The sequence below is a fragment of the Giraffa tippelskirchi genome, chromosome 1 (assembly GCF_054371585.1).
Source record: "Giraffa tippelskirchi isolate mGirTip1 chromosome 1, T2T-mGirTip1v1.2.pri, whole genome shotgun sequence".
Classification (NCBI taxonomy): Eukaryota; Metazoa; Chordata; class Mammalia; order Artiodactyla; family Giraffidae; genus Giraffa; species Giraffa tippelskirchi.
The window spans coordinates 114,808,445-114,832,212 of record NC_137275.1 but is presented as its reverse complement, the minus strand read 5'-3'; the positions used below and the strand labels follow the sequence as shown (position 1 = coordinate 114,832,212).

The 23,768-nt window shown below is 35.9% G+C and overlaps 1 protein-coding gene across 2 annotated transcripts in view; it reads right to left on the bottom strand.

The window, feature by feature from the left end:
• Positions 1 to 20,917, bottom strand: part of MARCHF1 (membrane associated ring-CH-type finger 1) — a 444,124-nt gene extending 423,207 nt beyond the window's left edge. For both annotated transcript variants that reach the window (XM_081563691.1, XM_081563818.1), the window contains exon 1: positions 20,807 to 20,917. In XM_081563691.1, coding sequence (XP_081419817.1) covers positions 20,807 to 20,917 — 111 coding nt within the window. The remainder of the gene's footprint in view (positions 1 to 20,806) is intronic.
• Positions 20,918 to 23,768: the final 2,851 nt, after the last annotated feature.

Here is a 23,768-nt window from a genome sequence, read left to right as displayed (position 1 = left end):
TTCATTGATGTGCTTGAAGTTTTTTTTGGTAAAGTAAATAAAACTGATGTCAAGATAGGCACGAATAAGGGAGTGTTTACAATAAACATAGAAAAAAAATACTTATTCAGTTTTAAGCACACATACACATAAAGCCTCAAAAACAACTTACAAGGGAAAAAATGGTTGGTAAAGAAACTCACTATAGCTAATAAAACATCATTTTAATTTCCCCCTCAACCCTAAACACTGACTATTCTGGTCATGTGAATCTGCTGTATATCAGGATATCAGGAGAAAATGGGTCAAAAAACAAGTGCTTGTTTTCTAGATTTGTTCTGAAGAAAAATTCATCAGAAACATTTATAACTTCTTATCATGAGTCTTCTGTTAAGCAAAAGCAGAAGACTAGGTATTCTAGGCAGGGAATACAGAACTGTATTTAATTCTGATTGAAGAACAGAAGCACATCATATCATGGTAATGTAATTATCTTCATATAAACACTAAGAAGAAACACTTAGAATCTCTTAGAAGAAATGAGGTAGCCCTTGTGGTCAACAAAAGTGTGTAAAATGAAGCATTTGAGTACAATCTGAAAAACTACAGAATGATCTCTATTTGTTTATAAGGCAAACCATTAAATACCACAGTAATCCAAGTCTATGCCCCAATCAGTAATGCTGAAGAAGCTGTAATTGAACAGTTCTATGAAGAACTACAAAACCTTCTAGAAGTACAACAAATAAAAGATGTTCTTTTTATCAGACGGGAATGGAATGTAAAAATAGGAAGTCAAGAGATACCTGAAGTAATAGGCAAATTTGGCCTTGGAGTACAAAATGAAGCAGGGCAAAGGCTAACAGAGCTTTGTCAAGAGAACACAATGGTCAAGCAAACACCCTCTTTCAACAACACAAAAGAAGACTCCACGTGGACATCACCACATCGTCAATACCAAAATCAGATTGATTATATTCTTTGCAACCAAAGATGGAGAAGCTCTATACAGTCAGCCAAAACAAGACCTGGAGATGACTGTGGCTCATATCATGAACTCCTTATTGACAAATTCAGACTTGAATTGAAGGAGAGGAAAACCACTAGACCATTCAGATATGACCTAAATCAAATCCCTTATGATTATACAATGGAAGTGACAAGTAGATTCAAAGGATTAGATCTGATAGATGGAGTGCGTGAAGAACTATGGACAGAGGTTCATGCCATTGTAGAGGAGGCAGTGATCAAGACCATTTCCAAGAAAAAGAAATGTAAAAAGGCAAAATGGTTGTCTGAGAAGGACTTAAAAGTAGCTGAGAAAAGAAGAGAAGTTAAAGGCAAAGGACAAAAAGAAATATATACCCATTTGAATGCAGAGTTCCAAAAAATAGCAAGGAGAGACAAGAAAGCCTTCCTTAGTGATCAATGCAAAGAAATAGAGGAAAACACTAGAATGGGAAAGACTAGAGATTTCTTCAAGAAAATTAAAGATACCAAAGGAACATTTCATGCAAAGATAGGCATAATAAAGGACAGAAATTGTATGGACCTAACAGAACCAGAAGATATTAAGAAGAGGTAGCAAGAATACACAAAAGAACTATATAAAAAAAGGTCTTCACGACCCAGATAATCATGATGGTGTGGTCACTCACCTAGAGACAGACATCCTGAAATGTGGAGTCAAGTGGGTCTTAGGAAACATCACTATGAACAAAGCTAGTGGAGGTGATGGAATTCCAGTTGAGCTATTTCAAACCTTAAGATGATGCTGTGAAAGTGTTGCACTCAATAGGACAGCAAATTTGAAAAACTCAGCAGTGGCCACAGAACAGCAAAAGGTCAGTTTTCATTCCAGTCCCAAAGAAAGGCAATGCCAAAGAATGTTCAAGCTACTTCACAATTGCACTCATTTCACACGCTAGCAAAGTATTGCTCAAAATTCTCCAAGTTAGGCTTCAACGTGTGTTAAATATGTCAGTTAAATAAACAGGGTGACAATATATAGCCTTGACGTACTCGTTTTCCTATTTGGAACCAGTCTGTTGTTCTATGTCCAGTTCTAACTGTTGCTTCCTGACCTGCATACAGGTTTCTCAAGAGGCAGGTCAGGTGGTCTGGTATTCCCATCTCTTTCAGAACTTCCCACAGTTTATTGTAATCCACACAGTCAAAGGCTTTAGCATAATCAATAAAGCAGAAATAGATGTTTTTCTGGAACTCTCTTGCTTTTTCGATGATCCAGTGGATGTTGGCAATTTGATCTCTGGTTCTTCTGCCTTTTCTAATGGGATATTACACACAGCCATATAAAAGAATAAAATTTTGTTGTTTGCAGTAACATGGATGAGAATAATGTTAAGTGAAAAAGTCATACAGAGGAAGGTAAATATTGTGTGGTATTACATTGTTGAGTATAAAGAAAAGACAACAAACTAGTGAATACAGCAAAAAAAAGAAGCAAATTCACAAACAGAGAACAAATTAGTGGTTAACAGTGAGGGAGGGGAGGGGCGATATAGGAGTGGTGAGTTGGGAGGTACAAATTATTGGGTGTAAGGCTACAAGGATGTATTGTTCAATTCAGAGAACATACCTAATATTTTTTAATAACTGTAAATGGAGTATAACCTTTAAAAATTATATGAAAAACAAAACTAACAACAAGCAATTAAGATAAATCCATCCAAAAATACCTTATGAGTTAAAAAATCTCACTGAATGTTTGAAACTATTTTGAATCAAATGATAATTGAGATGAATATATATTTTCTCTGTCACATAAGTGATAATAAGAAAAGATGCACTTAGAAATGTATAGCTTTAAAATATCTATATTAGAAAAGAAGAAAGGTGATATTCAGTAATCTAAGTATTTGTCTCAAAAAATTAGAAAATAGACAACAAATTGAACCCAAACTAAATAGAAGAAAGAAAACAGAAAATAAAATTCAAAATAATTAAATTAAACAAATAATTAACAAAATAATTAAATTAAATATGCAAAGGCCAACACAACTGCATAGGGAAATAATAGTCTTTCTAGTTAGCAACAGATGTGCTAAAATAAGTAGATTGCATGAATACCCACATTTAGAAGAATAAATATGAATCCCTAGTTCACATTATGCACAAAGATTAACTCAAAGTGGCTCACAGAACTAAATGTAAGAGATAAAACTAAAACTTTTAGGAGAAAACACAGTAGTGACTCTTTGCAATCTTTGGCTAAGCAGTAATTTCTCAAATACAACACTAACAGCAAAAGCAACAATGCAGAAAATTGATAGATTTCAAAGGACACCATAAAGAAAATTAAAAGACAATCCAAAAATTGGGAGAGAATATTTGCAGATATTTTTATTATAAAATCATATTTCTCATAGGGAATTTGTGTCTAGATCATCTAAATAACTCTGACAACTCAGTATTAAAAAGATAATTGAAAACATTTCTCCAAGGAAGATACATGGGTGGCTAATAAACATAGGAAAAGATGCTCACCATCACTGGTCATTAGGCAAACAAAAAGGCAAAATTATAATGACCACATCACATCCACTAGAATGATTGGAGAGAATGTCAAGAAATTGAAACCCTCATATATTCCTAGTGGGAATTTAAAATGGTGTAGCCATGATGAAAAAAATGTTGGCATTTCCTCAAATTGCTGTATGACCAATTGATTCTACCTGTACCTAATCAAGAAAATGAAAATACATGTTCACATAAATACTAGTATATGAATGTTCATAACAACAGTATTCACAATAGCTAAGAGGTATAAACAACATGAATCAACTGATGAATGGATAACAAAATATGGTGTATGCCTACAGTGAAATAGTATTAAATATTTTGCAATAAAAAAGAATGGAGCGTTACACACACTACAACAAAGATGATCCCCTAAAACATTACACTAAGTAAAAGAAATCACTCACAAAAGATCACAAAGTGTATGATTCCATTCATGTGAGACATCTGAAATAGACAAATTTATAGAGTCAAATTAGATGAGTTATTATTTAAGCTTGGAGATTGGAGGGAGGGATGGTAAGTGACTGCTGATAGGTACAAGTTTCTTTGGGCATGCTAAAAATCCTCTAAAATTATGTTGTAATGATGGTTTCATAGCTCTGTAAATATACTAAAAACTATTGAATTGTACACTTAAATGGGTAGACTCAACAGTATTTGAAATATATCTCGATAGAGTTATTAAGTAAAAAACAAAAAGAAAATTGACATAGTATAAGATTTGTCCTTTGGAAAATATTGTTCAAAACTTGCAAGAAATATCATGATAGAAAGAGACTAGCCCAAAAGACCAATATCAGAAAGGAAAGGATGACATCATAGAAACTACAGATGTAATATGACCAATTTTACACTAACAAACTTGAGAATCTATTATCATGTGGATGAAATGACCATATTTCAAGAAAAATATGACTTTTCAGAACTGAAACAGCTGCTGCTGCTGCTGCTGCTAAGTCGCTTCAGTCGTGTCGGACTCTGTGTGACCCCATAGATGGCAGCCCACCAGGCTCCGCCGTCCCTGGGATTCTCCAGGCAAGAATGATGAGTGGGTTGCCATTTCCTCCTCCAATGCATGAAAGTTAAAAGTGAGAATGAAGTTGCTTTGTCTTGTCTGACTTTTAGCGACCCCATGGAGTGCAGCCTACCAGGCTCCTCCTTCCATGGGATTTTCCAGGCAAGAGTACTGGAGTGGGGTGCCATTGCCTTCTCCGGAACTGAAACAGAAATGAGATTAATTCTGCTTTTCACTTTTCTTAAATTTGTTGAAATTGCTTTTGGTTATTTTGGATTTATTCCTTTTTGTTTTTTTTTATACATTCCTTCTTCAGGATATCAGGAGGGAAAGGGAATGAATCATTACCTTGAAAGGGAAATAGACATTTGAGTAGAAAGGCAAGTATTTTTATTTTTAAAGAAAAGCAGATGATTTGAGAGAGATGCTTTTATTCTAATAAAACATAAGTTGGTTCCTTTTAAAAAGGAAGGTAGATCAATTTTTAATAAAGTTTTAAATATTTTTTATAAGAAGCAAACTTATTTTTAATCTTTGCCATGCATTTGCTTGTGTATCCCAAATAAATGCATTATAGTAATGCAAAGGTTAGCATGAACTGCACAAGGATTGGGTAAAAGAATATGTTTTCTTAAATGCCTTTCACTGAGTGTAAATATGTCCTTGTAAAAGAATTAATACAAGCCAGTGGCAGTGGGGCTAATCCTAAAACATTTCAGAAAATATAGTGAATAATGTGGTTCTGGGCTTTGATAAAACACTATACATATGACTGCACTACATTTTGAGTTTATTCTGGCATAGTGAGAGGCAGTAACAACATCAGCAATGATTCACTCAATGAATAGTGCTGCTTTGTCTAATTTCCATAGGCAAAATTATTCAACCCATGAAAAGACAATACATTTTTGTTTGTAGCCTCATTGCAATATGTGTAATAACATTTGGTTGGTGTGACAATGTGTCTACGAAAGTTGACAATTGGTAATGCTGTGTGAAAGCTATTTTATTTTATATCTTTAAAGAATTACTGCGTTGTTAAATTAAATTTTATTCCTGTAGGCTGCATCCTTCACATAGAAACCAGGTGTGCAAGTTCTCATATCTGCATTTGAGATGCTGGTTTCCTAATATGGGATCACAAAGTTGTACTCATGGATTATTCCACCTAATAATTACAGTTGACAATTATTACGGTAATATAAAAATAATTTAACAGACGGTCAACCAAAAGCTTGCTTTGGCATTTAACTTGAGGGACTCATTCCATATGTTGAATAGACATTTTACTTTATGCTAAATAGTTAAAACAAATTAAGTCCTTGCTCAATTTAAGAGAATCTATTAAATAACCTCATCCCTTCCTCCAGAAATTTGATTGATAATTAGAACATGAGTATAGTTACCAAGTCAGTTATTTCAAATACAGATCCAGTAAGTATATTTCTCATCTCCAAATTCATTTTAAACACTATTTAGAACTACATTGTATTTGCACTTTAACATTTAGAAGGTACAAATAAAAATCTTAGAAGAGATTACTATTCTTACATAAATGCAATGAATTGAGCTATTTTAGATGCTGATGAATCCCCTGGCAAGAGATCTAGTCAAAAACCTAAGTTTTTCTATCTGTGTAATGGGAAATACAAAAGCTGTGCAATGGGAAATACAAAGAAGAATGAAAAAGCTGGTTTAAGACTCAACATTCAAAAAACCAAGATCATGGCGTCCGGTCCCATCACTCCATGGCAAATAGATGGAGAAACAAAGGAAACGGTGACAGACTTTATTTTCTTGGGCTCCAAAATCACTGCAGATGGTGACTGCAGCCATGAAATTAAAAGACTTGCTCCTTGGAAGGAAAGCTATGACCAACCTAGACAGCATATTAAAGAGCAGAGACATAACTTTGCCAACAAAGTTCCATCTAGTCAAAGCTATGGTTTTTCCAGTGGTTGTGAATGGATGTGAGAGTTAGACTATAAAGAAAACTGAGCGCTGAAGAATTGATGCTTTTGAACTGTGGTGTTGGAGAAGACTCTTGAGAGTCCCTTGGACTGCAAGAAGATCAAACCAATCTATCCTAAAGGAAATCAATCCTGGATATTCTTTGGAAGGACTGATGCTGAAGCTGAAGCTCCAATACTTTGGCCACCTGATGCGAAGAACTGACTCATTAGAAAAGACCCTGATACTGGGAAAGATTGAAGGTGGGAGAAGAAGGGGACGACAGAGAATGAGATGGTTGGATGGCATCACTGACTCGATGGACATGAGTTTGAGTAAGCTCCAGTAGTTGGTGATGGACATGGAAGCCTGGCTTGCTACAGTGCATGGGGTCGCAAAGAGTCAGACTCAACTGAGTGACTGAACAGAAATGAAGGCGGTTTTGTTAATTAAAAATACATATATACAATATGAAATATGTACAAACTTGGAGAATACTCTTATATACATCCCTGGAGAAGGGAACAGCTACCCACTCCAGTATTCTGGCCTGGAGAATTCCATGGACAGTGTAGTCCATGGAGTCTCAAAGAGTCGGACACAACTATGCGACTTTCACTTTCACAGTATATACATATCATATATGTGTATAAAGTGTGCAACAAATTCAGAGTTAAATATGAATCTGAATTAAACTTACTTCTAATAAAGTCAATGTTTTTTATCTTTTCTTGAGCATATTCTTTGCCACAAGCTGTATGGTGCTTAATTGCTCAATCGTGTCCAATTCTTTGAGACCCCATGTACTGTAGCCTGCCAGTTTCCTCTGTCCGTGGGGATTCTCCAGGCAAGGATACTGGAGTGGGTTGCCATGTTCTCTTCCAGGGGTTTGTCCCAACCCAGAAATGGAACCCAGGTCTCCCACATTGCAGGCGGATTCTTTACGGACTGAGCCACCAGGGAAGCCCAAGGATACTGGAGTGCATATTCTGTCCCTTCAACAGGGAATCTTCCTGACCTAGGACTCGAACCAGAGTCTCCTGCATTGCAGGCAGATTCTTTACCAGGTAAGCTACCAGGGAAGCCCTCTTTGTAGCATAGGAAAGTGTAATAGGCATGGATTCTAGAGTGAGATTTACTAGAATAATAAACTTGGACAAGTTACCTCCTTCCTCTGCTGCAGTAAGGTTTAAATGAGTTGTTAAAATGTCAGATGCTCAGATCCATGCCTGGTACACAATATGTATTCAACAAACACTAGCTTTTATTGTATTGTTTCCCACCTCTGCGTTGCCAAGGGAGCAAATACACTTACATGTCCTTGTTTCCTCCTCAAAGAATGTGTTTTGACACACAGCTCCTCTTCACTAGGAAGTTTCACTGTCCTCTCAAAGGAAGCCACCTTCATGGGGCCACTGAATTATTACAGCCTTCATACATAAGACTACATGTTGGATATTAGAGCTGAAAAAAGTACACAAAATATTTAGTTCATTTCACTACCTATAGAAAGTTTTCCAACAGGCAGGTAGCTAGATGTGAGCAGAGAAAGGGGAACATGGGCCAGGAGGCCAGAAACCACACATCTTGTAAATAGAAGGGGTCCATGGGCAGACAAAGGAAAGCAGGAACCTTCAGACTGATAGGAAACCACACATTTTGGGGTGATACGGTCCTGGAGCAAACGAATAAAGGAGGAGAAAGCCTGGAATCTCCACATCTGGGTGTAACCTGCTGCTCATTATGTTCTCATTACAATAAAATTAACCTTGCAGGTAAGTTCCCCTCAGGCACTGAAGCCATGACACTTCTGATCTAAGCTAAAAAAGGACAAAAATCCCTTCTCCTCTTGGGAAGATAGAGCTGGGATGAAAGTCAGAGAATATGACATGCAAGCACTCTTTTCCCAGTGAATATTACGCCCCCTTCATTTGTATGCCCCTCCTAATCAGCCTGCCAATGAAACCCGGCCCAGCTGCTTACCCATCTGCCCATACTCCCTATAAGAGCATAGTCTACATATATACAATGGAATAGTGTCCAGCCATGAAAAAGAACAAATAATGCCATCTGCAACAGCTTGGATAGACCTAGAGATTGTCATATGGAATGAAGAAAGTCAGACACAGAAAGACAAATATGATATCACTTATATGTGGAATCAATTAAAAAAAAGAGGATACAAATAAATTTATTTACAAAACAGAAGTTGAGTGATGGATATAGAAAACAAAACAAACAAACAAAAATTGTGGTTACCAGGAGATAAAAGAGAGGAGAGAGAAATTTGGAGATCGGGATTGACATACACACACTATTATATATAAGGTACGTAACTAATAAGAACTTGCTACATAGCACAGGGAACTTTACTGAGTACTCTGTAATGCCCTATATGGTAAAAGAATCTAAAAGAGTGGATATATGTGTATGTATAACTGATTCATATTGCTATACACCAGAAACAAACACAACATTGAAAATGAACTATACTGTACTCCAATAAAATTAAAATAAAAAAATAATGAATCCTCACTTTACTTTCTTGACATCTCTCTCATTTCTGAATTATTTCTGTGACAGGAGCCTAACATTCACCAGAAACAAAAATACTGTCTTGTTTTAGGTCAAACGTATTTCTCTAACTCAATTCCTGAAGATGGTTCTGTTTACTAACTATAGAAAATGTATTTTTAAAAGTAAACATAATACAAAAGTGTAATTTTCACAGGATAAATGGCTTGTGTAGGTGCTCTTTCCTCCCTGCAACCATCCTCTTCTATTTCCAACTCTCTGTGGTCCTTGGGGAACTTGAACTCCTACAGCTGGACTAGTGACACCTAAGGGCTCTTCTAACACCCTATGTTGACTCCGTATCCTATCCTACTTTTAACCTATTCATTTATTTGTTTTGCTCACTAAATTCCTGAGGATGAGGACTATCTTTTTTTCCAATACTATACATTTATTGCATAGAGGAGTGCTTCACACAGAGCTGACTTTCAATAGAGAGTAGTTAAATGAATAAATGAGGATATATTGTAAACTGGGTGATAACTGTAATTCACATAGTTCTGAATCACTCATTCCCTAGTGATTTATTTATCCTTACTTCATTCCATGATAGCAAAAAGCTCTGGAGTCCCAAACTGTAACTCAACAATATACAGCCCTGGATGCCAAACAATTCATTCATCAGGCAGTGCAAATAACACAGTGATGAATTAGTAGAGCAGTTGCTCTAGGTTAGCATTATATATAATGTGATGTAACTGTCAAACATTTATATGAAGAAAATATGCTCTATGAAGTAGCATAGAACTCTGGATTCCTGTTCTACCACTTTTCTAAACTTTCTGGACCTTAGTTTTTCTGTCTGTGTCTTTATAACAGCATACCTGCTTTCAGGGTTATGAGGACATCTAAATTCATCAGCATAGAACAGGAATTAAAAATATTCTTATCATATTATTGGTAATTGTGTTTTGAGATATAAATGTTTCTGTGAGCTCTATCCTATTTGCCTCTTGATTAGAGAGATTATTGCTCAGATTCTTCAGGACCACTCTGACATGTTCCATTTATTTCCAGGTACATTTTTCATTCTGAGGCAAAAACAAGCTGATTTGACAAATAGGACATTGATTTGTCCTGCCTGTCCCCTTTCTATAAAACATGACAACATTCCACAAAATCCAACACTAAGAAGACACTGGGTCACTTGTGCGTGGAGAGAAAGAAGGCACCCCAATTCCACACATGCCCATCTGGGTACACATAATAATGATCATTGGGTTTTAGATCATTAAATTAGTATATTGGGAAATCAGTGTGTTCCAAATAGTACTAATTGTAGAATTAAACAACTATTGAGAATTATAAGTCTTTTTGAGGTGCTCACAATTTAATTTATATCTAAACAAAACAGATAGACATGATATATTTTGAAAAAGAACAGCTCTGAACGTGATCTCGTGACTAATTCTGTAGAGGAAAAGATGTCTTCCTCTGAGGAGCATTTTTAGATAAATCATTACTATTGTGAATAATGATGTTTTGACATTGTTCAGTAACTATACAATTAAAGTTAATGCATGACTTTAAACTGCACGGTGAATGTAACCTTTCTTCATGATGTGACATTTAAAGCACCAGTCTTCCCCTTTGCATTTTTCAATTCAGTCTGTTTCCATAACAACCATTGAGATCTATTTTTAATGATTTACTTACTTACAAAAATCAAAGCTCTTGAAAGGCATGGTGCCTTTTATTCAATTTCCCTCCTGTTTTATAGCTATTCTAATAAATCATTTTCCTTTTCATTTACTATTTACTATTGCTTTTGGCAGTGCTTAGTAAAGGCTCTATAATAGAGATTAAAAGCAATAACTGATAAATGATCAAATGTGAAAGAATCAAAAAGAGGAAGAAAATGAAGTTAAAAAAAAGGCACTTCTGAAAATTCCATCTGCCCTGACATTTATTTTCGAAATGTATAAAGGCATCATGCATTAAGCAGCTAGCACGCTTGCTCAGATATGAAAGAAATAAGGGTGAGCCTATGGAAAATAAGTCAATAGGTTTAATGAGAAATTTAACATACTCAAGCTTCTCTTCTTGAGAAGAACCTTTTCTTTGGTTTCTAAGAGAGGTTACGTTTGTGGGGCAATATCAGTTCATTTGCTATAGGCAAATATATGATTTTCTTCAGCCTGGTAAGTAAAAATAGACTAAGGGGATACTTGGAAAAAAAGAATTTGAGGAAGATGACTAGTAAATATTAACTGGAAAATGGTTAATTTATCATTTAATTATTAATACAGACATATTGATTCTTGATATGAATACACTTGCATTTCATTGTCTCATGCATTGGGGAAGCTATACATGATATTTTATATTCTTTTCTTTTTTAAATTGAGGTTTAATCGCTTCACAAATGTTGTGTTAGTTTCTACTGTACAGCAAAGTGAATTAGCCACATGTATACACATATGCTATGTTTATCACCACAGAGCATTGGGTAGAATTCCCTGCCTACTGTATAGCACAGGGAATTCTACTCAATGCTCATAGTAGTGTATATTATATATTGGAGTTCCTGTAGCTCAAATGGTAAAGAATCTGCCTGCAATGCAAGAGACTCACATTCGATCCATGGGTCAGAAAGATCCTCTGGAGAAGAGAATGGCAATCCCCTCCAGTATTCTTGCCTGAAGAATCCCATGGAGGGGGAGCCTGGCAGGCTACAGTCACAGAGTCAGACATGATTGAAGTAACTTAGCACGCACATTCAATATATTTTAATCAATTCAAGCAACATCATTGCTGAAAGTTACTAATAAAAGGCAAATAATTTAAAACATGTTAATTTTGAATACAAAATCCTACTAGACTTGGATGTGGTTAGTTTCAATAGCGCATGATCTTCACTTCACCTCATTATTATAAGTTATTATTCACTATTTACTCTACCTCATTCTTAAGAGTTTTGGCATGAAAGTGTCTGAATTTACAGCAAATTGGAAAAATCTTGGGATTTAAAATCAGACAGAAATCTGAGTCACCAATTCTTTCTTACTTGCCAACAAGGTGAGTTATTTCACTTTTTAAAAAATAATACACTATCTTCCCTTGCAATATGCCAACACTATCAATTTCTTAAAATGAGTTTGGTATATAAATAACCTAGATACTAGAAGTCCTTGGTCCTTATGATTTGGAGTAATTTGTTAACCTCTTTACAACATCTCCACTTCATTATGTATTTGAATAATTATACTATGTATTATTCAGTATGAATGCAAATTATAATGACACAATGGACATAAAGATTGTTTGAAAATTATATTATAAATATGTACCTTATTACAAATAATTTTAATGATATATATTTTTTTTTTTTTCTAGAAGCAAGTTCAGTTCAGTTCAGTCGCTCAGTTGTGTCCAACTCTTTGCGACCCCATGAATTGCAGCACGCCAGGCCTGCCTGTCCATCACCAACTCCCGGAGTCTACCCAAACCCATGTCCATCGAGTTGGTGATGCCATCCAACCATCTCATCCTCTGTCGTCCCCTTCTCCTCCTGCCCCCAATCCTTCCCAACATTAGGGTCTTTTCCAATGAGTCAACTCTTCACATGAGGTGGCCAAAGTATTGGAGTTTCAGCTTCAACATCAGTCCTTCCAGTGAATACCCAGGGTTGATCTCCTTTAGGATGGATTGATTGGATCTCCTTGCAGTCCAAGGGACTCTCAAGTGTCTTCTCCAACACCACAGTTCAAAAGCATCAATTCTGTGGCGCTCAGCTTTCTTCACCGTCCAACTCTCACATCCATACATGACCACTGGAAAAACCATAGCCTTGACTAGACAGACTTTTGTTGGCAAAGTAATGTCTCTGCTTTTAAATATGCTATCTAGGTTGGCCATAGCCTTCCTTCCACGGAGTAAGCGTCTTTTAATTTCATAACTGCAATCACCATCAGCAGTGATTTTGGAGCCCCCAAAAATAAAGACTGACACTGTTTCCACCATTTTCCCATCTATTCCCCATGAGGTGATGGGACCAGATGCCATGGTCGTAGTTTTCTGAACGTTGAGCTTTAAGCCAACTTTTTCACTCTCCTCTTTCACTTTCATCAAGAGGCTCTTTAGTTCTTCTTCACTTTCTGCCATAAGGGTGGTGTCATCTGCATATCTGAGGTTATTGATATTTCTCCCAGCAATCTTGATTCTAGCTTGTGTTTCTTCCAGCCCAGCGTTTCTCATGATGTACTCTGAATATAAGTTAAATAAGCAGGGTGACAATATACAGCCTTGATGTACTCCTTTTCCTATTTGGAACCAGTCTGTTGTTCCATGTCCAGTTCTAACTGTTGCTTCCTGACCTGCATACAGGTATCTCATCACAAATCATGTACACAGAAGGATAGAAAATGTGCCCTGAGCAGAAGAAAACGTGTTTTAAAGTGGCAAATCACCTCATCTAACACATATATTGACACTTTGCTCTTTTCTACCTAACTGTAGACTATTTATAGCTTTAAAGTTCAGTTCAGTTCAGTCGTTCAGTCATGTCCGACTCTTTGCGACCCCATGGATTGCAGCACACCAGGCTTCCCTGTCCATTACCAACTCCTGGAACTTACTCAAACTCATGTCCATCAAGTCAGTGATGCCATCCAACCATCTCATCCTCTGTTGTCCCTTTCTCCTCTGCCTTCAATCTTTCCCAGCATCAGGGTCTTTTCTGGTAAGTCAGCTCTTCGCATCAGGTGGCCAAAGTATTGGAGCTTCAGCTTTGGCATCAGTCCTTCCAGTGAATATTCAGGACTGATTTCCTTTAGGATTGACTGATTTGATCTCCTTTCAGTCCAAGGGACTCTCACAAGTCTTCTCCAACACCACAGTTCAAAAGCATCAATTCTTTGATGCTCAGCTTTCTTTATGGTCCAATTTTCACATCCATATATGACTACTGGAAAAACCATAGCTTTGACTAGATGGACCTTTGTTGGCAAAGTAATGTCTCTTCTTTTTAATATGCTGTTTAGGTTGGTCATAGCTTTTCTTCCAAGGAGTAAGCGTCTTTTAGTTTCATGGCTGCAGTTACTATCTGCAGTGATTTTGGAGCCCCCAAAATTAAACTTTCTCACTGTTTCCATTGTTTCTCCATCTATTTGACATGAAGTGATTGGACTGGGTGCCATGATCTTAGTTTTCTGAATGTTGAGTTTTAAGCCAACTTTTTCATTCTCCTCTTTCACTTTTATCAAGAGACTCTTTAGTTTTTAAAGAGCCATCGCTAATAATAGCCTTAAAGAGCCATCACTAATTATAGGAAAGTAACTTTCCGTGGAGTCGTTGACGACTACCCAAAATGACATTTTTTGATCTCCCTATTTTGACTTCCATAGATTCTTAAACTTTTTTCCCATAAAGTCTCTCACCTTCTTATTTCAGTTTCTTATGCTTCATTTTCCTTTGCTCTCATTTTGAATCTAATGTTGAACTTTCTTTGATTCAGTAAATTGCTTAAGGGTAAGACCCTGATGTTGGGAAAGATGGAAGGCAAAAGGAGAAGAGAGAGGCAGAGAATGAAATGGTTAGAAAGCATCACCAGCTCAGTGGACATGAATCTGAACAAACTCGCAGAGATAGTGAAGGACAGAGAAGCCTGGCATGGGTTTGCAAAAAGTCAGAGACGACTTTGTGACTGAACAGTAACAAGGTAGTCAATATAAGGTATTTTTTGTTTTGTTTTTAGCATGGACACTTGTATTATGATAAATTTGAAGGATTTCTTCCCTGCTTGTCATACAAGAGGTTCCCTCATCCTATTGGTTACAATTACAAAGATGGCTGCTTAATAAGCATCTCTCAAACCCTTCAATAATCTTACTAAACTTAAGAGATTTTAGGCTAAGTAAGCATTTTCTGAATTTAGAAAACAGAGGGTCTGAACTGCCTTAGGATAAAAAAAATTAAAATGCTACTTTTTTTCAATTAGGTTAGTTATTGGGGATACAGTGGTGAAACTGACCATAGTTATGTTAGCCAATTCAGGGAAGAAAATAATATATCAGACACAAATATTCATGTGATTATAATGAAATGACCATATTTGTCTTTATGCCACATTATAATGTATTATTATCTCATTTACAATTTTTGTATTTAGCTAAATGTATACAGTTCAAATAATGACCTTTCTCCCCCAACTGAGGGCTAGGAGAGGAGCCATCAGGATTTAGACTGCTTGGACTGATGGAAACCTAGCCTCAACTCAGTCACTTTGGGTGAGTTTTAAATTTACCTATTACTCAATTTCTTTATCCACAAAACAGGGATAATGATCATGTCTACTTTATCAGTCCTTGTAATGTTACAAATGAGATGATGTGTGAAATGCTTAGAAAAGTTCCCAGCAAATAATAACAAGTCATATCCCCTTCATCCTCCTTTGCTTCCTTCCCTATCTCCTCCCCTTCCTCTTCCTCCTCATCATGTTTAGATGGAATATGATTTGTGCAGAAAAACTTCAAATGCTCTGCTGACAACAGAGGGTACCACTACTATTATACAATAACAATAAAAGCCTGGTTCTACAAATTGAAATGCAGGACAAAAGTGCTACCATTCAAAGCAGAATCCAATTGTGGTAGAGGCTGACTGAGTGCTCTCAGTTTCCCTATTTGGGTCATACGGGAAAGCTTTCTTTTCCATCATTCTGACAGGTACACTGGGATATGTCATTGGTTCCAGTCCATGTTGCCAAGATACAGTGATGCATATCACTTCCAAACATAACCATGTATCTCCATGATCATCTACTTATGTTCTGTCCCTTATCTGATAAACTCACTCCAAGGCCTATGTTTAAGACATAGAGATGGGAGACATGTTTAAGACATGTGGGAAGATCCCCTTGAGAAGGAAATGGCAATCCACTCCAGTATTCTTGCCTGGAGAATCCCATGGACAGAAGAACCTGGTGGGCTACAGTCCATGAGGCTTCAAGAGTCAGACACCACCTGGCAACTAAACCACAAACCAACCACCACCAGACACATTTAAGACATGAAAGGGGAGGAGCAGAGATCTCTGCATTCATTGTTGGAGGACCAAATGTCCTGTATTAGACTGAGTCATGAGTGAAGGTAAACCCTTATTATGCTAAGCTTTTGAAATTTCTGAGTTTGTTGAAGCTTCATTCTTAATTTTCCCTACTGATTACTAAGTTAATATCACCCAGCTTTAAATGCATTCTTCTATATTCTGTTCCAAGATGTTGAAGTTGGGAGCTTTTAAACCAGATGTCTCCTTTGACATTTACTTCTTGGTGAGGTCCTGCCAGTGCTAGCACTAGAAGATCTTCAGGTCAATAAACATGGTGAGTCACAGAACTATGAGCTAATACAAGATTATTGTTTTAAGCCATTAGTTTATGACAATGTTATGTAGCAATAAAAAACTAACACAATTGACTTGTCTTTAATTTTAATGTAAATATTTCTAAAGCTCTACAGTTATATAAGCTATTTTTAAAGTCAATAAATGTATTTTATCAAATTAAAGAATGTTCTTTCTGTTTCTCATTTATAATTGTTTAAGTTAAAAATCAGTGTAGATATATGTTTAGTATTTTTTTCTGAAACTGTAATAGAATCATATGGTGTTTCTCTATTCATAGTAAAACTAATATGTAACTTAAAAAAATAATAAATAACAGAAATCAAAAGACAGGAGGAGAGAGAAGACTCTTTTTCTGTAGCATATCCCAGCAAGGCTTCTTTGAGTCAGCAGTGGAAGGTGGGTCCACTTTCTAAGTTTTTTTCTTTTGTTTTGTTTTTTTCATACTCCCTGACCTATTTTTACTGTACCAACTCCTCCCCCTCACTTGAATATATAAGGATTGCATTCCTTTCAGGGATATTGGTCCTAAATCCTCAGGGTCCTTCCTCTGAGCTCCAAGTTTCCTGCATCAGTTGAGAAGTTAAGAACTGGACACCTTTTCGAAGTTGGGGTACAGTTCTGAGAGGTCTCAGCCAACATTTTAGGTTCTAGTAACTCTAGCCTCCTGTCTGTGCTACTCTTTTGTATGGGTGATTGCTAGTTCTCGCGATTACTAAACTTGTGCAAATTTCTGACATTTTAAATCTTCCAATAGGAGGTTAAATAATTTTTATATTATATTTTCTGTAAAATTACAGCTTTCTGTTTTTCCTGAGTGTGCTGCAGCTTTTATCACTATCCAAATACAGAAATCAGTAGCCAAAGTCTGTGCTACCATAATGAAAATCACAAATATGTGGCCTTTGTTTAATGTTTAAGCAACAGGGAGCAAGTGAACTGATTTACAAAGGTAGAAAGCTATTCGTCTTTATGAAGTTTGGGCAAAACTCTTGGCAAAATCTCTATTTGAATTAACTCAAGAGGCAGAACCTAGGCCTGTTGGGCTGGCAACACTCAAAATATATTAAAAAACAAAACTTCATAATGTATGTTAACTACTATCTGCTACATTCAGCAAAGTGTTACAGAAGAAATGTGAGCTTGGGAACTAAGTGGTTTGTGTGAAAGCAGTCTGACCAGGAATAGAGAGAATCCAGAAGTTTCAGGGGTTGCTGGACCCAGTGTTTGGCTTCTTCTAAACCCCAACTTGTAAATCTGACCTTGAAGTGAGTAACAAAGTGCCAATGAAAAGTTATATTTGAATAAAGTGACTCCAGGCTAGTATGATATTTAAAGCTGACACGGAATCGACCTTCTCAGCTGAACAAAGTATCTCTAGACAAAGTTGTTGAGGATGTGGTCCTCCTGTCTGCTTTTCAACATAAGATCACGAGAAAAGGGCATGGATAATTGGGGATTAAAAGCAACCAAGAACTTTCCTAGACACACAGACTATCAGGAAGCAAAGAGAAATCAGAACCCAAGCAGATTTCAGAGGACTGTGGTACTAAAATACCATTTTCCAGAACTATGAGCTTTGAAATATTTAAGACTTAAAACAACTCTTGGCCCCATAATTTTCCCCAAGCAGGAAAAAAAAAAATAATGTGATACAATTTTCTGTAGGCACTTCAGATGTGAACAGGGACAATAATAGAAAAGGAATAACTTCTCAGAGGGCACATCTAGAGGCTAGAGAGAAGGATGTCCAAGTGAGATCTCCTAGGGTGCAGGGTCAAAGCCACTTCAAGGATCCTCCCTTACCTCTCAATCAGAGAGACTTGATAATGTCTGTCTAGCAGGAATTGACCCCTGATTCTCATGTTCATCTGATTCTTTCTCTTTCCAAACACGAGTGCTTATTGTGATTTCCCTTTTCCTACCCCTCTCTTGCATACTGGGTATGTGTATATGTTGGGAGCTGGTTGCAAGGTACAGATAATTTGTTTGTAGGTGATTCACCATCACATCATTAGATGAGGATGATGAACAACCAAAGACTATGGACTTGAGCAAACTCCAGGAGATGGTGAAGGACAGGGAAGCCTGGCATGCTACAGTTCATGGGGTCGCAAAGAGCTGGACACAACTTAGTGACTGAACAACAACAATAATGGACTTGAATGGAATTCACTGAATGAAAACATTTTTAGTTATCTCTCTTGGAAAGCAATAATTCTTCTTCATGAAAGGGTAGAAACGTGACATGAAGTTGTGGTGACCAGAGGATGGACTGTGGCAGAGATGTGCTAAGTGTTCACTGGTTCCATCTCCTTTTCCTGTCCATATGGTTTCCTGACACTCATGGGCCTCCTTTCAGTTCAGACGGGTCTATGGGACTAGGTTTTGGCCAGTGGAAGTATGCTTACACATTACAGGTTGCTCCATAATAGCTCATGCACAATGAACCACATAACCTTTTCCTTTCCTCAGTGACCTAAGAGCCCATGTGCTTAAGAAGGCAGTATAGAAAGATGGATGGAGTCTGAACAATCAGTGAACCTTTGACAGTGAACCTCCAAGGAGAACTGCCCTAGACATGTGCACTATGACATACTAAATGTTTTATTTTTCTTAGATTTGGAGTTATGTTACAGTGACTGCAGGCTATTGCCCTATTACAGCAAGTCTTACCTTGAGAAGGAAGGATTCTAGTAATCCTAGAAGTCACATTTACTAGCTAAGTAACACTGCTGCTACTGCTGCTGCTAAGTCGCTTCAGTCGTGTCCGACTCTGTGCGACCCCATAGACGGCAGCCCACCAGGCTCCACCGTCCCTGGGATTCTCCAGGCAAGAACACTGGAGTGGGTTGCCATTTCCTTCTCCAGTGCATGAAAGGGAAAAGTGAAAGTGAAGTCGCTCAGTCATGTCCGACTCTTAGCGACCCCATGGACTGCAGCCCACCAGGCTCCTCCGTCCATGGGATTTTCCAGGCAAGAGTACTGGAGTGGGGTGCCACTGCCTTCTCCTAAGTGACACTAGGAAAGTCATTTAATTTCTCTGGGCCACATTACACATATGTAAAATAAAGCTAATATTAGGTTACCCAAAATTATAAGAGAAATCCAGGCTAAAAGTTTGCTCAAGACTGTTTTCTGGTTTGGATCTATGGTTCTACTAAATAAGAATTAAACACTAAAGCCACTATAATGAGATCACAGAAGTAGTATATTTATTGAAAAATTTTTAGCTTTGCATGATACCTAAAAATTCCGGCTTTATGTATACATATTGTGCAACACATATTTTGAGTGGTGTTAACTTATGCCAAGCAATTTTATTGAAAACAGTAATTTACAAAGGAGTATATTAGAGTGAGATGAACCATTACAGATAATAATTTCAAAGAATTTATTCCCCAGAACTTTGACTGTCCAATCAAATTGCACAGCTTTTTTATACCGTCAGCCCTTTTCCCCATTGTCTAAGACAAATGAAATTAAATAGGATTCCCACTTCTATGTTTCATCAATTGAAAGCCTATTTCTTCCAATGGTTTCTATTTAAATTCACTCAATAATGTTTGTTCAGGATTATTGTTTCTATGTAAAATAATAGAAATTATCAAATAATTCAAAAGCAAAAAGAAACCTAAAACTTTTACATATGTTTAATTATATGTTCATCAATTAATAAATCAGGCTAATGAAAACACGTGTGTTCTTATAAATCAGTAAAACAGTAATTAAAATACAACTATCATGTCAATTAAAACTTAGAGATTGAATGGAATCATCCTTCCTTAAATCAAAATGAAATATGTTGCATACAAAATCTTAACAAAGACTTTGTAAAACCTCTTTTGCTAATAAGTTCTCTTTTCCTAATCACTGGAAAATAAAGCTAACTGAAGCCAAACATGTAAACTTAAAACAGAAAACAATACAAGAAAAAGTATGTTATTGGTCTTCAAATAATTCTTGTAATTACTTAATTCACAATAGTATATCAAAATTATAACTCTTAAATCCATTTAAAAACATTTTTAGAATTTAGGAAAATACAGAAGGTATGATTCCGATTTCTTCATTATTTTGGATAACCCTATTTGCTTTCTTCCATTGATTTCATTAAGAAAGTGTAGAATGCAAGATATAAATTTTAAATATCTCTTTAAGGTCACTGACATAATGGATGGGCAATGTCCAAAGAAACAGAAAAAAAAATAAATTGTTATTTAATCTGAATTAAACTCTAAATTCTATAAAATTATGATAATTACTACTCATTAAACAACATCTATATAAACAATACAATCCATTGCAAAGCAGAGAACTGTTAACTTAGGAAGCCCTTCCCTCCCTGCCATTCCCTCAGCACCCATTCACACAAGCCATTTGAGGTACCATGGCTACACTCACCAGTGTGGAGGCTTGCGAGGTATCAGCCCACTCCTCTGAGCCCTCTGGGGTCCGAGTGGTGTTAGGAATCCTGCGAGGATTACAGGCTATTGCTTCACACCAGCCCAGCATTTTCTCCTTCCTCTTATCCTTTTTCAATTTCTGAAATCCTGAAAATAATTTACATTCCCTGAAACAGGTTACTTGCTTTAGTTGTCTGTTGTTGAAATATGTACATCATTGAAATTAAATATACAACTGAATGAAATACCAGTGGAGACACTTTATTTTAGCCAGGGGTTATGGGGAGGAAAAGAAGGATATGCTATTAATTAAAAACCTCAGAGCCACAAGGCAATGCAAATAGTACTACTCAGAGCTAATGTTTCACAGCCCAATTTGACATCAAGGATCAGTTTCTAACAAGAAGTCCCTGCTTTGGAAGCTAAGAACGGACCCAGTTCCTGGTATATCTACATATTTCAGCGACATCTAAAATTTGGCATAGCTTTTCAGGTGAATGTCCTACAGATACATAATGAATTAAAAACAGGCCAGTGATAAAGATCACTCATTCTGGCAGTGGCAAGATTATCTCCGTCATAAAGTTCTGCCAAATAAAGAAGGAGAAATTTTAGTGCAAGGATGGTAAATTTAGTATCTGACATACCCACCAGTGCAATCTATTAAAATAATAATTTAAAAATCCTTCACTAAATCATGAGTAAAAATATTCCACAATTCCTTCTAGTTTTCCAGAACTTCCCATTTAGAGGACTTTATTTTTTGTCTCTGGAAAAGTTTTATCAACAATGACTTTTAATGTAATGAAGAAAACATTGTTTCCTTGTAAAGTTTTACAGCCTAGTTTTCCACTCCATCACCCTCAGTAATTAGAAATAGTTTACTGCAGGTCTTTAGTTAAATGCATTACACTGTCAATTAAATACAAAAAATAATGTGGACTAATTATTTTTCACAGCATCCAAAGCAATTAGCAATCTGGTGGTTTATAACATTTCAGAGATTCAAAATAGCACATTTCACAGGACTAAGAAAAATAACATTAAGAAAGGTTGCAATAACAGATTGATGAGTTATTTCTGTAAATGACAAAATACTCAAGTGAAATGGATCTGAACAATGTAAATAGGAAATTATTTTTAAAAACCTTCTTAAAAATGATATCTAACATACTTAATGGATTGGCTTTTTTAATAAGAATGGCAATCTCATATAAGTGAATCATTCATTTGAGGTACAGGGAAATGGCGAATAGAACTTCAAAACAATTGTTTGAATGAGCAACAAATTATTAATGCTTGCCCCTTTAAACACATTGCTTGAGATTTATTGAAAACTCTTATCTATGTATTATAATATCTGCAGACCCAACTAGTTTGCATTTCACAGAGAGTAAATATTTCCACATTCTTGATGCACAGTATCTTGGTTAGTCATCAGTTTTTAATTATATTTCTTGAAGTGTACTAAAAGCAAATGAAAATGAGTATCTTTATTCAAAAGCAGGGAGTGAAATGATACATAATGACCAAAACAGTTTAATCAAGTACAAACAAATGTTTTACTTGTAAGTTATTTGCTATTAAAAATAATTAACTCTATAATTAAATATCACTTTAGTGCTTATAATAAAATATTGAATTCATGCATGAATAAAAAGCATAAAAATGTGGCCCACAAAATTATATCATCGGTACCCATTCTGGGATATGTTTTTAAAGGCAGCAAACTTAGTATCTCCTATTCAGTTTCTGAGACTAAATACAACAATTTAATTTCATTTGCAGGCTTTTCTCATGGTAGTGATGGTGTTCGTAGCTATATTCCTTCTTATTCAATCAACATTAATCCTAAAGCATTTCTTGAGTCCCTATTATATTGTAGCTACTGAAGTAGGCATGGAAAGGCCATAAGAAGAGGCTTACTTTCATTTTGAGTCAGATTCAATGCAATATTCTCAAGAATTTAAAAATCCAAGCGTAACTAGCATCTTCCAGACTCTCTAATTTTTTTAACTTGTAAACATATTTGTTCAGCTTTAAGGTGACTGCTTTTCCTCTTTGATCTTAGAAGTCCTTGTTGAACTTGGTTTTCTGCAAATCATTTTTTCTGAATTGTTTGGTGAATAAGTCATTGTGACAGGGTTATTAAACTTGGTCTATACCTGCTGATGTAGCATAATAAACTATTATATAATAATAATAATAATAAGCAATTATTATATTAAATAATATTTTATAATATATACAATATAATAATAATTATATTGTTATTATGTTATAAATATAATAAACTCCTCAGTTTTAGGAGTTTTTTGTATGTAACACATTATCTTAATTCTAGGATGATCAAATAGATTAATTCATTTAAGAGGTTAGAATATACACTCTTTTTACCTAAATAATGTGTTCATAATAATCATAGAATATTTACCATGGACACTGTCCTAACTGTTGTGGGAAAACAGAAAAGAAACATGATATAAAGTCAGAGCTTGGAAGACTGGAAAGCTTCTCATTAAACTTGGACATATTCAGAAGAACATTCACAAAGAAAATTAAATGTGTGAAATGACCAGAACAATCTAACTAGAGAGTGTCACTTCAGTATTTTATTATATGAATGAAGAATGTGTGAGTTTATAAGAAAGGCCTCTGATGGTTACATTCCTAAATCTGGACATTTATATCAGCTTATAAAAATTTTGTCTAATGATGTGCTCAGTATAATATGCATTCACTCACATTACCAGTTACCGTAGAGTCAAAGAATCATATCTGAAAGAAACCAATCTTTAAAGTGCACCAAAGGAAGCAGCTTGGGTGTAGGTGAGTTGAGAGAGACAGGAATGAAAGAAGTGCTGCATCACGTCATCTCATAAATTCCTGTGGGTAAGTAACTGACAGTCACTAAAGACTATATCTTCTGTTATCACAAAACACTCAGACTTGAGGTTACA